Source organism: Lissotriton vulgaris, chromosome 7 (genome assembly GCF_964263255.1).
Source record: "Lissotriton vulgaris chromosome 7, aLisVul1.2, whole genome shotgun sequence".
Classification (NCBI taxonomy): Eukaryota; Metazoa; Chordata; class Amphibia; order Caudata; family Salamandridae; genus Lissotriton; species Lissotriton vulgaris.
In genome coordinates, this window is record NC_141695.1 from 1,702,208,655 (window position 1) to 1,702,228,226 (window position 19,572).

The 19,572-nt window shown below is 40.0% G+C and overlaps 1 protein-coding gene across 1 annotated transcript; it reads left to right on the forward strand.

Moving 5' to 3' along the window:
- The first annotated feature begins 11,639 nt into the window (after positions 1 to 11,639).
- On the forward strand, positions 11,640 to 16,509 carry LOC147706354 (uncharacterized). Its single transcript, XM_086929070.1, has 3 exons — positions 11,640 to 13,487; positions 13,998 to 14,213; positions 16,155 to 16,509. Exons 1-3 carry the CDS (start codon positions 13,050 to 13,052, stop codon positions 16,437 to 16,439), a joined length of 939 nt encoding a protein of 312 aa, XP_086785196.1. The 5' UTR covers positions 11,640 to 13,049; the 3' UTR covers positions 16,440 to 16,509.
- Positions 16,510 to 19,572: the final 3,063 nt, after the last annotated feature.

Below are 19,572 nucleotides of genomic sequence, written 5' to 3' on the forward strand. Positions count from 1 at the left end.
CATCTTCAATACTATATACTAACTACAGCTGTACGTGCTCTTAAATAGCACACCCTTCGTCACTACCTTTGATCCACACAGTATATTGAGCCAATTCTGCTGCTCCCTCCTAATGCACGCACAGATCACAACACTGCGACACATATATAAAAGTCTGTGTCATCGGAATTGACAATGTTTGCCAAACTATACACAACTTGGACATACACACTAAATGTACACTACTTCTCAACACACATTAGTGACATGCATCTACACAATCGTCATCCGATTCGGCTAATCACTCATTAGGCACAGGGAGCTCATACCACTTTGCCACATCTCTTGAAGGATTTGACCTGCTAATACAAAACGAAAGTGCCTATGCTTTGTACATATAATAATTCCATGCCTGCACACACTACCTTTCAGACTACGCTGCTCACTCCTTTCGCAAACACACATGCCACACTAATTCTAAACATATCACTAACGCATTACCATCAAAAGAAAAATGTAAGCAAGAGCGTTACTCAGTGCAAGCACCTATCAGTCACTGCTCACAGCACTTACTCACACTGCACACAGGCCTCACTCAAAGTGCACACAGCCCTTTATAACACTTTACACAGACTTCTAACACAATGCATACAGTACGCTATCAGTGCGTACTGCACATACTTACTGCACACAGACAGAACTTACAGTGCACCCAGCACTCACTCAGTGCACGCAACAGGAAAAAACTTGCACACAAGCGTCATTCACACTACAGACAGCCCTCACTAACAATGCACACATCCTTCAAACACACTGCATACAGTACGCTATCAGTGCGTACTGCAATCAATATCTGCACACAGACATAACGTACAGTGCACACAACCATCAATCAGTCCACACAGACCTCACTGTCAGTGCACACAGAACTCATTCTCAGACTTTTATCAACTCTAAATCCACCTGCACACAGGCGTCACTCGCACTGCACACAGGCCTCACTAACAATGCACACATCCTTCAAACACACTGCATACAGTACGATATCCGTTCCTACTGCAGACACTATCTGCACACAAACATAACTCACAGTGCACACAACAATCATTCAGTCCAAACAGCCCTCCCTGTCAGTGCACACAGGCCTCAGTCAGGAAGTTTTTGTGCAGTTCTTAACAATCTACATAGAACACTAGCCCTCAGTATATGCTTAGCACATGCATACACACAAACACTATACATCCTTTTCTATCACACACAACTGATGAATAGATTACACAGTTACAATATGTTTGACATCTTAGTGTGCCAAGTGCTCTTTTACTTCACTAGCATTTACTGTGAAAGAATGAGCACGAATTCTTAACGTCACATTTAGGACTACAACGCCGCTAGATTTTTATCTTTATACCCACGTACCTTTTACACCCTTCATTGCTTTATACTTTGTTTACTTTTAAAAATATATGGATAAATATAAGCTTTCCTAGGATTTACGTTACTTTTTTTTCGGAATGCTTCTTCCTTGCTGCGTGCGTGAAGACACGTACATTAACAAGTCGTGCCTCAAGGAGACACGAAAGTCGCTAGTGGCGCCACAATCGAACCTACATCTACATACACATTCACATTTTCACACTTGGGAGTTACACACATTATCTCTGGAGACATCTCCCGGGGCCAAGGGAAGGGGATGTACCTTTCATCCTTTGTCCACTTCCAAACACCTTACCAGGAAACTTCTCCACTTCGCCTATTTAAGATCACGAAAGGCTCATTGTGAGCCATAGCCTTTTTCGTCTCCAGAAACACAAGAGTGACCCACGGGACGACGCTGTATTTGCAACGAAGACTACAGATTCTAAGACACTACGCGACTACTTTCGAATGTAAGTGCATTTGTACTTTTTTTCGTACTACACTTGACTTTTCCTTACAAGTTTAAATTACTTGGTCGTCTCTACATTTCCTTATCTCTTTCTCCTCTCATTTTCAAGCTTTCTACCTATACACATTCTCCCCTGTATCTCTCCACTTTCTAAACAGATATTTTTTCAGCGTTCACTCTTTTAGGTCCCTTTAACAGCACACTCTTACCATTCATTTTCGCCTTTACTTTGCTCACTTCAGCTCATGAATACTTTCTTATTCGATCTTACCCTCCTTCTTATGGTTCCTATAACTACATTGCCAGATCCACAAAAATATTAACCAACAAATTTGTTTCATTGACCTCACCCAAAAAATATCAATCGTACTCTAATGAGCATTAAAGATGGACGTAATACATGTGACTAAATTATGATTTTTCTTTTACAGATACAACACAGACTGTTTTGAAATCATTCTTTACCACTTGTGATCTTCAACAAACAATAATTTAGGTGAGTACATCTGCATGTTACTGTTGTCATACAATTATCTGTCTTACGGAAACGCTTAGTGAAATAAGGGTATTTTTAAACATGCACGAGCATTCACGTCCAGGGCTTCTCCTCCCCTAGCAGCACTCCTCCCACACCAGCAACTCTCCCCTCCCACACCAGCACCTCCCCTCTCTCTCTCCGCAAACACAGCCTTGCCCGAGCAGCACTCTCCCCTTCCACACCAGCACCTCCCCTCTCTCTCCGTGACTTCCCCCTCACACATCAGCACCTCCTCTCTTTCTCCACGCCAACACAGCCTTGCCGTATCAGCACTCCTGCCACACAGACTTTCTCTTTTGCATTCACGCACAGAAACACGTACACCACAGCCATCACACTCTATCTCTTTTCCTTTCATCCACGGAAACATGCACACGTTCACAACATTTACACGTGCATCTTGCAAGCATACCCACCCTTCCTTAGCTTATCCCTCCCTGTCGCAGGTGCAGTGACACCGGACTCAGCAATCCATACTATCACATTATTTCTTACATCTCTGCCACATGCGTTCTTAAATACCATACCCTTCGTCACTACCTTTTATCTACACAGTATACTGCTACTGTCTCTTCCGAACCACACCTCTACCTGCAGCACATTTCTGACACATCTTTGTATTTATTTTCACTGTAAATAATGCTGGACGCGCATTTCTTTGGAATATATATCTTATGCTGACTTGGCCTGTCACCTACAACGCCCTACATGTTACTTTTGAGTAAACACCAAGCACAACTCACCATGCCTCTCCCCTCTCCCTTGCACACACTCTTTTAGAGACACGCTTTCCGTTCGTGCAGCAGGTGCAGTGACACCGGACTCAGCAATCCATACTATCAAATTATTTTACAATATTTAAATGCCTGGGACACATACACGAATAATACATCTCTGTTCCTGTCTCTTTGTTATCCTATCCCAATCACCGGCCACAACATGCACAAACAGACAACAGACTTTCTCTTTTGCATTCACGCACAGAAACACGTACACCACAGCCATCACACTCTCTCTCTTTTCCTTTCATCCACGGAAACATGCACACGTTCACAACATTTACACGTGCATCTTGCAAGCATACCCACCCTTCCTTAGCTTATCCCTCCCTGTCACGGTTTCCGTTCGTGCAGCAGGTGCAGTGACACCGGACTCAGCAATCCATACTATCACATTATTTCTTACATCTCTGCCACATGCGTTCTTAAATAGCATACCCTTCGTCACTACCTTTTATCTACACAGCATACTGCTACTGTCTCTTCCGAACCACACCTCTACCTGCAGCACATTTCTGACACATCTTTGTATTTATTTTCACAGTAAATAATGCTGGACGCGCATTTATTTGGAATATATATCTTATGCTGACTTGGCCTGTCACCTACAACGCCCTACATGTTACTTTTGAGTAAACACCAAGCACAACTCACCATGCCTCTCCCCTCTCCCTTGCACACACTCTTTCAGAGACACGCTTTCCGTTCGTGCAGCAGGTGCAGTGACACCGGACTCAGCAATCCATACTATCAAATTAATTTACAATATTTAAATGCCTGGGATACATACACGAATAATACATCTCTGTTCCTGTCTCTTTGTTATCCTATCCCAATCACCGACCACAACATGCACAAACAGACAACAGACTTTCTCTTTTGCATTCACGCACAGAAACACGTACACCACAGCCATCACACTCTATCTCTTTTCCTTTCATCCACGGAAACATGCACACGTTCACAACATTTACACGTGCATCTTGCAAGCATACCCAACATTCCTTAGCTTATCCCTCCCTGTCACGGTTTCCGTTCGTGCAGCAGGTGCAGTGACACCGGACTCAGCAATCCATACTATCACATTATTTCTTACATCTCTGCCACATGCGTTCTTAAATAGCATACCCTTCGTCACTACCTTTTATCTACACAGTATACTGCTACTGTCTCTTCCGAACCACACCTCTACCTGCAGCACATTTCTGACACATCTTTGTATTTATTTTCACAGTAAATAATGCTGGACGCGCATTTGTTTGGAATATATATCTTATGCTGACTTGGCCTGTCACCTACAACGCCCTACATGTTACTTTTGAGTAAACACCAAGCACAACTCAACATGCCTCTCCCCTCTCCCTTGCACACACTCTTTCAGAGACACGCTTTCCGTTCGTGCAGCAGGTGCAGTGACACCGGACTCAGCAATCCATACTATCAAATTATTTTACAATATTTAAATGGCTGGGACACATACATGAATAATACATCTCTGTTCCTGTCTCTTTGTTATCCTATCCCAATCACCGACCTCAACATGCACAAACAGACAACAGACTTTCTCTTTTGCATTCACGCACAGAAACACGTACAACACAGCCATCACACTCTATCTCTTTTCCTTTCATCCACGGAAACATGCACACGTTCACAACATTTACACGTGCATCTTGCAAGCATACCCACCCTTCCTTAGCTTATCCATCCCTGTCACGGTTTCCGTTCGTGCAGCAGGTGCAGTGACACCGGACTCAGCAATCCATACTATCACATTATTTCTTACATCTCTGCCACATGCGTTCTTAAATAGCATACCCTTCGTCACTACCTTTTATCTACACAGTATACTGCTACTGTCTCTTCCGAACCACACCTCTACCTGCAGCACATTTCTGACACATCTTTGTATTTATTTTCACAGTAAATAATGCTGGACGCGCATTTATTTGGAATATATATCTTATGCTGACTTGGCCTGTCACCTACAACGCCCTACATGTTACTTTTGAGTAAACACCAAGCACAACTCACCATGCCTCTCCCCTCTCCCTTGCACACACTCTTTCAGAGACACGCTTTCCGTTCGTGCAGCAGGTGCAGTGACACCGGACTCAGCAATCCATACTATCAAATTATTTTACAATATTTAAATGGCTGGGACACATACACGAATAATACATCTCTGTTCCTGTCTCTTTGTTATCCTATCCCAATCACCGACGGGTATGGGCATTTCACACCCATTTGCCACATCTCTTGAACTATTTGACCTGCTAATTCAATACTAAAGTGCCAATGCTTTGTACAAATAAGAAGGCCATGCCTGCACAGCCTACCCTTCCAATTCTGATGAGCCCTCCTTATGGTAACAAACAGGGGACACTAATTCGAACCATATGTTACTCAAATACAGCACAGGTCCCATAAATGCACAGAATGTCTATCAAAGTCAACTCATACCTCTGCATATGTAGCTCACACTAATTATACATATTGTCCCCTCCATGCACAACATTTCCTTGCTACTCCACTGCTCCATCCTTTGGCACACAAAGCTTACAACACTTTGCTACTTATCAGGAACGTTTATTACATTAACATTACTGTTTTTTTGGTGCGATTTTACAACTATAACAAGTCTCATGCTAATTGTTATTTAGAACAGCAGATGCTTTCATCTACTTTCTTACAACAGTTGACTACCACTTTTACATGCCATTATGAGACTCAAGTATTCGGACTAACAACGTAAAATACTGTCACTCTTTACTTTTGGGGGGTGGAGGATGCTCATAGTGACTATTTTATAGGGAAACTGAGTTATCAAATTCACTTTCACATTAATCAGTTCTCGTACATGCCAAAGCGCACACACTTTGCCGCTTACTATACTCCCTCACAACTTTCCTGTCAGAATGATGTGTTCATAATAATACATTACCAAAAGAAATACCAATTACTTTAACTGGCTCACTAACTTTCATGCTTCCATTATTTTTCACCCTACTTCTTAGCATTTTCTATCAACACTCATTTCATACAAAATATAGAAATGTTTATCTCACTACATTCATTTTTTCTCTACTTCACAAACTGTACTCAGTATGCAGGGCAACAAGCATACACTCTACACATCACACACTTTCACACTACAAAGTTGCTCATGAAAGTAAAACAAGGCACACACACACACACACAATCTATTATCATGCCCTCTGTCACACTCTCACACAAAAGTATACTAACTTTACAAACTACTATTGCATTTCCTTTTTTTTTTTAGGATTTGACGTGTCATTTCATGTAAATAATATTCTGACAATTCATATTACTCTTATTTCAGATTCATCCATTGAGGTACAATCACCCACAAAACAAGGTAAATAATATTCTTGGTTGGAAACAACTATAAATAGTTATTACATAAGTAATTTGACTTACTTCTGTGAATAGACTTTTGAGGGATAAAGTAAAGGGAGTACAAAAAACAATGCATAGATGTTTAAAAGCCAGTTACCATCAAGGCAATACAAGATTTAATAGTACATCTAAAGGGAAGCAATGCTTACCAAATAGTACTTTTGCTATTTTGCACAATGTGTGCAAACCAGTTAATACATGGAACTCCAACGATCTACATTATATCATGGACCTTGGAGATGCTTTGTATCTACAAATGCATTCTTTTAACAATGAAACACTTATGCATCCTGATGATTTGCCAAAATATATAGAGCACAATAATAGGTTTTATTCACTTACTCTACGCAACCCTTTCTATGGAAATGTCCTTAAACGTTTTGATGAAAACTATCCAGATATTAACAGTGCATTGCATTTAGGGATTTCGAAGTACTGTGGGGTACTACTTTGTATGAGTGTATATGTCATTTCTATTTTTAAAAATAGGCAAACATACTATGTATTTGATTCACATAGCAGGGACAATGAAGGCATGCCACATTCAAATGGAACCTGTGTAACTCTAGAATTTCCAACTTTTGAAGCACTTATGGAATATGTAATTAATCTAGCCAAAAAATTTAGAAATTCTCTGCAGGATTGCATACCATTTGAATTAACACCAATAGATGTAAAAGAAATTTTGAAGCAAACATTCCAAAGAGCACTTCGAGTGCACAAGAAAAATAGTCTTTTAACTCCAGTTACTAACATCTTTGGACATACTACTCAAGTTATTGACAATTCTATTTTTGAAGGGAGTTTGCTTTCTTCAGACCCTTTACGTACTGTAAGTAATTGCAGTATTAGAAATACGAGTAAGAACAAGCATTTGGCAGGAACAAGTATTTCTATTATGGGGACAAACAAACAGTCTCTAATAAAAAAAGCAAACTTGACACTTTCTGAACATAGTGCAAAAAATAGTGAAAATACTACTGTTGCACTAGGAACAATTGACAATGTTGGAAATAAAGTACTTCAACCAAACAGACCAACTGGAAGTTTACCTCTGGGACGAAAAAGAAAAGCAAATAAAGCGAGTTTACTTTCTATGGACGCTTTAGCAACTCAAAGTAAGGTGAATAATATCAATACTAGTAAGGAAACTCATTTGCTACAAACAAGTACTTCTATTCTGGAGACAAATAAACACTGTCAAATCAACTTTGATTACTTTAGCCTTTCAGAACATAGTCAGGAAAAAAGGAAAAATAGAAGTGATGCACAAGGACCCATTGACAATCTTGGAAATAAAGGTGTTGAAAAAAACACAACAAATGTAATGTTAACGGTGGGAGAAAAACGCAAAGGTAATAAACAAATCCATTTAATTATTAATAAATTCCATCGTGAAATATTGCATGGACCAGAGTATGTTTGTACGATTTGCAACCAGTTGTGGCATAAACAAACAATTAAAAATACTCGCACTGTTTGTGAAACAGACATGTTTAAAAGGTGTAACATTAGTAGCAAGAAAACAAATTTAATTTGTATGACTTGCTATACTTACATCAGAAAAGATAAAATACCACCATGTTCAGTCCTAAATGGCATGTCATTTCCAAATGTACCAATTGAATTAGAATTATACGATTTAGAAGAAAGATTAGTTTCTCCGAGGATACCTTTTTTACAAATTCGTAGTTTACCACGCGGATTTCAAAAATCATTATCAGGTGCTGTTGTTAATGTACCTGCAGATGTCATGACAACAGTTACAATTTTACCGAGGCAAATGAATGATGCCATGACCATCCCAGTAAAATTAAAAAGGAAACTAATGTATAGATCGCACACGCATTATGAAAATATTCGCCCAAACACAGTTAAAAAGGCAGCAACATGGCTAGCAACCAATAGTGTCATGTTTAATGAATATGGTGTGACAATTAACCCCGAATGGCAGTATATACCTCCAGAAATCAACAATGTAAATGATAATTCCGACACAAGCTATTCTTCAGATACATCTGAGAACATGGAAGCTGGAAATTTAGATACTATGTTAACAAATGAAACTATTACCTCAAATAGGGTAAATGTTTTAAGTTTAGCTCCAGCTGAATATAATACACCAAGAGGTTTATATGAGGATAAAGATTCAGAATTTTTGGCTTTCCCTACAATTTATTGTGGAGAACGAAGGCCAAACAATAAGGAAAGACATATACCGGTACATTATAGTACTATTTGCCAATGGGAATTAAGAAGTCATGATAGAAGAGTAGCTAAAAGTATGACTAATGTTTTCTTTAAACTTAAAAAATTACATATTAAGCAAATTCAAGGGAAAATTAATATTTCCATACGGAAAAAATATACAGATGGTAAGAATATTACTGCTAAAGATATAAAATATAATATTGAAAATTTGTTCCAGTTTAATGAAGGTTATAAAGTTTTGAAAACTATACGCAGTTCACCTCCTTATTGGGAAAGTTGTAAAAGAGATCTTTTTGCTATGATAAGACAACTTGGAATACCAACTTTTTTCTTGACTTTATCTGCTGCTGAAACAAAATGGCACCATTTAATAAATATATTATTGAGAGTTAAAAACTTAAATGAATGCACAGAAGAGGAATTCAATAACATGTCTTGGGAAACTAAATGTCGATTAATACAAGAAGATCCTATTACATGTGCTAGACAGTTTGACTATCAAGTGAGGAAATTGTTTAATTGTGTTTTGATGAACGGGACAAATCCAATTGGGGAAATAGTTGACTACTTTTACAGAGTAGAATTCCAACAGAGAGGTTCTCCACATATACATGCATTACTATGGGTAAAAAATGCACCCCTCTATGGTGTGTCGCCATTAGAAGATGTCAATGAGTTTATTGAGCAATATATTCAATGTAATAAGTCACATGACACTGTTTTACAGCCTTTAATAAATTTACAAAGGCATGGGCACACTAAAAATTGCCGCCGCAAAGAAAAAAGAACATGTAAATATCAATACCCAAAATATCCTATGTCAAAAACTCTCATATTAGAGCCATTGACACTTGAAGGCACAGATAGGCAATGGAAAGATAATCTAAAACGTATCCATGAAGCTATGAATGATGCTACTTTTAGCACACTTTCTTTTGATGATTTCTTAGGTGTTATTAAGATGGATAATAAAGAATATATCACTTCGATACAAACTAGTTTAGAAAAGCCAACAATTTTTTTAAAAAGAACACCAGATGAATGCTTCATTAATAACTACAATAGTACGATTCTAAAAGCTTGGCGAGCAAACATAGACTTGCAGTTTGTACTAGATGCTTATGCTTGTGCAGTCTATATTATTTCATATATTAGCAAATCGCAAAGAGGAATTAGCAAACTTATTGCACAAGCGGCTAAAGAAGTGAAAAACAATAGTAATGTCAAAGAACAACTTAAACACATAGGGAACAAATTCCTCAATTGCACAGAAATTAGTGCTCAAGAAGCAGCATATCTCATTCTTCAGATACCATTACGGAAAAGTTCACGGGCATTTGTATTTATTAATACTAGCCCACCAGAAAAAAGAACTTATTTAATGCGCGATATGGAAACTATTAATTCATTGCCAGAAAATTCAACTGACATTCAATGTGAAAATATTATTGCTAAGTACTGCAAGAGACCCAAAACATTAGAAATGTGTACTTTAGCTGATTATGCCTCAAATTTTAATTACTCCAGCAAAAAAAAATATAACAGAGAAATTAATGACTCCGAAGATTTACTTGCTGAAAGAAACTTTTACAGCTCAGATGAGGAAGAAATTGAAATAGAATGTACAGAGGAGGATGTAGGTATGCAGAATATAAATAGCAAGTATGCTTTAAGTAAGCGCAAACGGCGAAAAATTATACGCTTTCGCAGATTTAACAAAGACAAAGAGCCAGAAGAATATTATAGAGAACTATTAATGTTGCACTATCCATGGAGAGAAGAACATAAAATTATAGCTAACAAGGATACTTACTTTGAAAGGTATCTAATAGTAAAAAAGGTAGTTGATTCACAAGTTAAAATATATAACCATAATCACGGTGAAGTTACAAATATTACGAATGAAGAGTCGAATGAAAATATTCTATCCCCTCCTCTATCACCACAATTAATACCAACAGAAAATGTAGGTGATAAAGGGAATAATAAAGAAAATCAACATCTATATGATTTGTCATTAGATTTAGGAATTAGAACAATAACTGAAGAAACAAGCTTAACTAACTCCATTCTACCTGATGATAAATACAAACAGATAATGCACAACTTAACTGCTCAACAACTCAATTTTGTTTACCATCACTTGAATTTGTTAAAAACGAAAAGTACTCCATGCTATACTTTCTGCACTGGAGGGGCTGGTGTTGGTAAAAGCTTTCTAATAACTGCACTACATCAAACATTACTACGCTACTATAATACAAAGGCAGGGGAAAATCCAGATAATATACATGTCTTACTTACTGCTCCAACAGGCAAAGCAGCACATAATATTCAAGGCCAAACATTGCATAGTACTTTCAAAATTCCTGTCTCACAAAGTTTTAATTATAAACCACTAAGTCATGAAAATAGAACTTCACTTCAAATGCAAATGATGCATGTTAAAGTTCTGATTATAGATGAAATTTCGATGGTGGGTCAAAATATGTTTAATTTTATACATAACAGACTACAAGAAATAAAGTCGTCAAATGAACCATTTGGAGGAGTTTCTATTATAGCTATTGGTGACTTCTACCAATTGAAACCTGTTTGTGACAGATACATTTTTCAGGATTCTAATAATTTGTATGGCCCTTTAAGTATTAATTTATGGAAAGAACATTTTAAACTCTTTGAATTAACGAAGATTATGCGTCAAAAAGAAGATCTACAATTTGCAGAACTACTAAAGAGATTAAGAGAAGGGAAGCATACTAAAGAAGATATTCTAATAATTAAGCAAAGAGAAATGCCACCTGATGAGAGTCTCTTAGAAACAATCCCATACATTATGTCTACAAATGTTGAAGTTAATGAAATTAACAGAATTGTTTTGGATAAACATAGCAAGGATTATCCAGTGTATATAACAGTAGCTAACGATACTGTGAGTTCTGATGTTTCAGAAAATGTCAAAAAAACTATAATAAAGCAATTGCCTAAGGATCCAACAAAAACTATGGGACTTGCACATACATTACACATTGCTTTACAGCTCCGTTATGATTTAACTTGCAATGTGGATGTAAATGATGGTTTAACAAATGGCGCAACTGGTATAGTCCAATTTGTTGACATTATTAACAATACTCCATTTCTAGTCTGGGTATCATTTGACAATATTAGTGTTGGGCAAAAAGCAAGGCAAGAATATAAGCATTTATATCATTCACAAATAGAAAAGTCATGGACACCAATACATGCTATAGCTAGACATTTTCAATACACTAAGAAATTTATTACTGTTATACGCAAACAATTTCCTTTACGACAAGCATCAGCACGTACTATACATCGCACACAAGGGGACACTATTGAGCCACTTTATATACACTTTAATAATAGCAAAATTCATCACTTACATTATGTTGCTATAAGCAGAGCTAAATGTATACAGAACATATACGTGAAGAATTTTGATGATACTAAAATTATAGTACACCCAAAAGTTAATGAGGAAATGGAAAGATTAAGGACCGAAATGCAACTTGAAATCACAATACCACAATTAGATACATACAAAACACATTTCAATATTATAACACACAATATACGATCACTTCAGAAGCATTTCACATCAATGATAGCTGATAGTAACATAATGCAAGCAGACATTATTTGCTTAACTGAGATCAACACAACAAGGAACTCAACTGCAAATGATTTTTATGTAGAACAATATGATCACATGATATTTGATAAATTTCATACATACAACACTAACCATGGGATGATACTCTACTACAAGAAAGAGCTTAGGATATTACCTATTTATGAAACACACCAAGGGATAGACATTTTACATTTTACATTACAGATTCAGGACACAGATTACCTTATTATTATAGTCTACAAACCACCACAGAAACTTATTACAGATCTTTTAGAAATTATTACCAGTATCACTAATTTTTATCCAGCACACAAATTCATCATTATGGGAGATTTCAATGTGGATGTCTCTCAAAGCAATTCACAAACTAACAAACTCATTGGGTTCTTTGAGAGTAAGTTGCAATGTACACAACTTATAGATACTTACACAACAGACTACCAATCTATCTTAGATCATATATATACCAATTACATACTTCAAAGTTATGGTATATTAGAATGCTATTACAGTGATCATAAAGCACTATGGATTTGTATTTAACATTTGTTGTAACTTATATTTCTATTTCACATGTTGACTATTGAAGAAATCGGTAACATTACTACAAATGACAACAAGCCATATGAAAAACCCATAAGAGTTAATGTGATCAAGTGCTCAAGCAAAACGAATTACAAAAACGCAAAACAAGAAAATAAAGTACTTTTTCATTTGGCTCTGGCAGACAAAACTGGAACAATCAAAGCTACGTGCTACCAGGAAACTTTATATCAGCAGACACAAAAAACTTGTGGACTACTTATACGCAATTTTATAATTAAAAACAACACAATTCTGATTACTAAGCAAACAAAAGTAACAAAATTTCCAGCAATGACTATAACTCAAGAACTAATTCAAGAAGCGGAAAACATTTTGCAGCCTCCTGCACCATCTGCTTCGCCAATAAAAGAAATAAAGCGGGCATCTTTGAGAAGTCTTATGACAGTGTGTGGCACCATTTCAGAAGTAAGTTGTGGTGATTTCTACTGTTGGTATCGCTGCTTGACTTGTCCGTTTGTGTGTGTTGTGTTGTCTATGCCATTGACAATATTTATTTTCCCTTTATCAGTGTGTGTGTCTTTGTGTGTATGTGTACTATTTGATGCTTACATGTTCTTTCATTTAGAGTGGCTGCAGTTCTGTGTGTGGTCTCTGTAACACATTACATATGGTGGTATGTTTCTGAGGGGTCATATCGATCATAAATGATCTGTACAGCAGCCAAATAAGAAGAATTAACAATGTGTAAATAGGTGAGCTAAAGATACACTGCATTTCTAAAAGTAAAGTTGATAGGTGTTTTAAGAAGAGCGCCAAACTGAGACATCAGAGTTAAAGATTTTTTAACATACTTGGGAACAACACCGTACATTGGAAAAGAGCAATAGCCCTTAATAATTATGTCTTCAATGCTTGGAAAATTATTATGTTTCACTTCTGTACTTTTACATTTTTAACACTATTATTTCTTTTTAGGAAGAGGAAAGTAAACTTGTACTCATTAATGGACAACATACGGCAATAAAATCAATTACATTAAAAGATGCCACTGATGACATAAAAGTCACATTATGGAGAGAGGCTACTGATTTCTCAATTAACATTGGAGAATATGTCATGTTAACTCATGTCACAGTACATGAATTTAATGGACAGAAAATATTGAACACGACAAGGCACAGCAAATTAAAAGTAAGGAACACACGCTCTCTCACGCTCCCCTTACTCTATCACTTCAACACACAGACACACACTCACGCTCTCTCTACAACACTCTCTCCACTCTCTCTCTAAAACAGACTCTCTCTAAAAAGAGCCTATCTCTACAACACCCTCTCTCTACAACACCGTCTCTCTACAACACCGTCTCTCTACAACACCCTCTCTCTACAACACCCTCTCACTACAACACCCTCTCTCTACAACACCCTCTCTCTACAACACCCTCTCTCTACAACACCCTCTCTCTACAACACCCTCTCTCTACAACACCCTCTCTCTACAACACCCTCTCTCTACAACACCCTCTCTCTACAACACCCTCTCTCTACAACACCCTCTCTCTACAACACCCTCTCTCTACAACACCCTCTCTCTACAACACCCTCTCTCTACAACACCCTCTCTCTACAACACCCTCTCTCTACAACACGCTCTCTCTACAACACGCTCTCTCTACAACACGCTCTCTCTACAACACGCTCTCTATACAACACGCTCTCTCTACAACAATTTCTCTCTACAACACCCTCTCTCTACAACACCCTCTCTCTACAACACCCTCTCTCTACAACACGCTCTCTCTACAACACCCTCTCTCTACAACACCCTCTCTCTACAACACCCTCTCTCTACAACACCCTCTCTCATCAACACGCTCTCTCTACAACACGCTCTCTCTACAACACGCTCTCTCTACAACACGCTCTCTCTACAACACGCTCTCTCTACAACACGCTCTCTCGACAACATGCTCTCTCTACAACACGCTCTCTCTACAACACGCTCTCTCTACAACACGCTCTCTCTACAACACACTCTCTCTACAACACCCTCTCTCTACAACACGCTCTCTCTACAACACGCTCTCTCATCAACACTCTCTCTCATCAACACTCTCTCTCATCAACACTCTCTCTCTACAACACCCTCTCTACAACACGCTCTCTCTACAACACGCTCTCTCTACAACACGCTCTCTCTACAAGACGCTCTCTCTACAACACGCTCGCTCTACAACACGCTCGCTCTACAACACGCTCGCTCTACAACACGCTCGCTCTACAACACGCTCGCTCTACAACTGCCTCGCTCTACAACTGCCTCGCTCTACAACTGCCTCGCTCTACAACTGCCTCGCTCTACAACTGCCTCGCTCTACAACTGCCTCTCTCTACAACTGCCTCTCTCTACAACTGCCTCTCTCTACAACTGCCTCTCTCTACAGCATCCTCTCTGTACATCAGACTCCCTGTACAGCAGCCTCTCTGTACACCAGCCTCTCTGTACATAAGCCTCTCTCTACAGCAGCCTCTCTCTACAGCAGCCTCTCTCTACAGCAGCCTCTCTCTAAAGCAGCCTCTCTCTACAGCAGCCTCTCTCTACAGCAGCTTCTCTCTACATCTGCCTCTCTCTACATCTGCCTCTCTCTAAAACTGCCTCTCTACAGCAGCCTCTCTCTCCAACTGCCTCTCTCTACAACTGCCTCTCTCTACAACTGCCTCTCTCTACAACTGCCTCTCACTACAGCATCCTCTCTGTACATCAGACTCCCTGTACAGCAGCCTCTCTGTACAGCAGCCTCTCTGTACAGAAGCCTCTCTCTACAGCAGCCTCTCTCTACAGCAGCCTCTCTCTACAGCAGCCTCTCTCTACAGCAGCCTCTCTCTACAGCAGCCTCTCTCTACATCTGCCTCTCTCTACATCTGCCTCTCTCTAAAACTGCCTCTCTACAGCAGCCTCTCTCTCCAACTGCCTCTCTCTACAACTGCCTCTCTCTACAACTGCCTCCCTCTACAACTGCCTCTGTCTACAACTGCCTCTGTACAACTGCCTCTGTACAACACTCTCTCTGAAACACACTGTAACCTTTTTGGGGAAAAAAAATAACTATGTTTTGATTTACTACAACAGGTAACAACACCACCACAAGATAATATTGACGTCGAAATATATGGCGTGGAAAGCACAAACGGAGATTGGAGCACCTTAACAACAAAAATAACCAACACAGATATTTTTCAATCGATGGATGTACAAAATCAAACACTTATACAATGGTTTATGTTGGACGAAGAGGTGGATGACATTGGTGAAGCACTACTTCATTATTTGCCTCAAACATGTGAGGTTATATTTTGCAATGGCAAAATTACTAAAATTCTTAAAGAAAAGTCGGAGGAAGATTTAAGTGATTAAGTTAAAACGCTCACAATTACAATTTTTTGACAATGTAAAATAAATAATTATTGATTTGTGTTTAGTGAAAATAAAGATAATATTTTGAACATATCCTGTAGCATGGTCTTTTTCGTTCTGGGTGGGAAAATTTCAAACAATGTTCAATGTGCCAATACTACATACAGAACAATAGCTGTTGCTGATACATTTTTAAAAAGACAATAACTATACAAGACTAATGCTGTGTGGTTGCTCAATAGTACTGTGGGGGGGGCAGAGTGATAATGTGCTGTTGCTGCGTGTTGCATTGCTGGTGCTCAGTGATGTTGTTGTCAGAAGTGCTACTGTTGTAGGCCGGATTCATGCTGTGGTGGTAATAAGTTAACACCAACACAGCACCACTCATCAACAACGCAGCACCACTCATCATCACAAATGCTTTAATCAGCACCACACTAACATCACTCACCAACACACCAGCATCACTCTCCACCACCACAACAGCATAATTCACCATCAACAAACTATCACTCTACAACAACACTGCACCACTCATAACAACAACACCATTATTCAGCAGACAAACGTCACACAAACAGAGCATGTACCCTTTCACCAAGAACACACACCAACAGCTATCAAGGCACGCTTTCAATAGCCATACACCCACACTGCACACTCAACACATCACCCTCACTCATCCTCACTCACCCTCACTACCTCACCCTCAACACCTCACCCTCACTCACCGTCAACACACTATCACACTACAGCCACAAAAAAACACTTACCACCACAGCAACACTTCACTCACCCTCAACGCCTCACCATTAACACCTCACTCACCCTCACTCTCACTCATCCTCAATCACCCTCAACACATCACCATCACTCACCCTCAACGCCTCACCCACACTCACCCTCAGCCCCTCACCCTCAGCCTCAAACCCTCACCCTCACTCACCCTCAACACCTCACCCTCACTCACCCTCAACACCTCACCATCACTCACCCTCAACGCCTCACCCACACTCACCCTCACCCCCTCACCCTCAGCCTCAACCCCTCACCCTCACTCACCCTCAACACCTCACCCTCACTCACCCTCAACACCTCACCCTCAACACATCACTCACCCTCACTCTCACTCATCCTCAATCACCCTCAACACCTCACCCTCAACACCTCACTCACCCTCAGCCCCTCACCTTCACTCACCTTCAATTCCTCAACATCACTCACCCTCAACACCTCACCCTCACTCATCCTCACTCACTCTCACTCACCCTCAACACCTAAACTTAAACACCTCACCCTCACTCTCACTCATCCTCAATCACCCTCAACACCTCACCATCACTCTGCCTCAACGCCTCACCCACACTCAGCCTCAGCCCCTCACCCTCAACCCCTCACCCTCACTCACCCTCAACACCTCACCCTCAATCACCCTCAACACCTCACCATCACTCACCCTCAACGCCTCAACCACACTCACCCTCAGCCCCTCACCCTCAGCCTCAACACCTCACCCTCACTCACCCTCAACACCTCACCCTCACTCACCCTAAACACCTCACCTTCACTCACCTTCAATTCCTCAACATCACTCACCCTCAACACCTCACCCTCACTCATCCTCACTCACCCTCACTCACCCTCAACACCTAAACTTCAACACCTCACCCTCACTCTGCCTCATACTCACTCACCCTCAACACACTATCACACTACAACAACACACAAACACTTAACACCACAGCAACACTTCACTCACCCTCAACACCTCACCCTTAACACCTCACTCACCCTCACTCTCACTCATCCTCAATCACCCTCAACACCTCACCCTAACTCATCCTCAACGCCTCACCCACACTCACCCTCAGCCCCTCACCCTCAGCCTCAACACCTCACCTTCACTCACCCTCACTCAACCTCATGACCTCTATCACACACTCACATGCCCACACGCTCACACACACCCACCCTCACACACATCCACACAAAACACTCTCACACATCCTCGCACACCCACTCATGTTCTCAATAAGACTCATAGCCTCACCCTCACCAACAATCACTCACCGTCACCCTCACACCGTCACCCTCACACCATCAGCCACTCACCCTCAACACCTCACCCTCACTCACAATCAACACACTATCACACTACAACGACACACAAACACTTACCACCACAACACCACTCATCACCACTACAGCATAACTCAACAGACAAAGGTCATACAATAAAAACATGAACGCTTTTAACAGTCACACACACAACAACAGCTATCAATAGGCACTTTCACCAGGCATACACACATAACAGTCATCAGTACTGCAGTACTATGTATCAATGAGACTGTTGGTGTCCGAAATACAGATGTGGTAGTGCAGGGTGATGCTGTGTTGTTGCTCAATGTTACTGTGGGGGGGCAGAAAGATAAAGTGGTATTGCTGCGTGTTGCATTCGTGGACATCAGTGATGGCCTTGTTGGGAGAATTGCTACTGTTGTGGTGCTGAGTTATGCTGTGCTGGTAATTATTAAACACCAACACAGCACCACTCATCACTAGCACAGAACAACACATCACAACAACACCATTACTAAGCAGCACACTAACATCACTCAGCAACACACAAACATCACTCTACACCACCGAAACAGCATCATTCAACAAGAACACACTATCACACTACAACCACACACAAACATTTACCACCACAGCACCACTCATTACCACTACAGCATTACTCAGCAGGCAAATGTCATACAATCAAAAAATGTGCGCTTTTAACAGCCACACACACTAATAGATAGCAATGGGCACTTTCACCAGGCGTACACACACATCAGTCATCAGTGCATGCATTCACCATGCATACACGCACACAAACAGGCATCAGTCCACGCTTTCAACAGTCACACACAACACCAGCCGGAAGTCCACGCTTTAGGCCAACTTTATTTACGTTGCACACACAATTACAGCAAAACAAGCATGCTTTGCTGCTGTACAGTACTGCAGTACTATATCTAAATGACACTGGGGGTGTGCTAAATACCGCTCTAGTGGGCAAGAGTGATGATCTGATATTGCTCAATCGTACTGTGGGGGTGCCGAATGTTAATAATGTGCGATT

What these genes read in the sequence shown, in the direction of transcription:
- LOC147706354 (XM_086929070.1), top strand. Translation starts at nt 13,050, where the DNA reads ATGTTGACTATTGAAGAAATCGGTAACATTACTACAAATGACAACAAG. An exon ending in TGTGTGGCACCATTTCAGAA is followed by an intron (nt 13,488 to 13,997) that starts GTAAGTTGTGGT and finishes ATTTCTTTTTAG; the next exon opens with GAAGAGGAAAGTAAACTTGT. An exon ending in CAAGGCACAGCAAATTAAAA is followed by an intron (nt 14,214 to 16,154) that starts GTAAGGAACACA and finishes TTACTACAACAG; the next exon opens with GTAACAACACCACCACAAGA.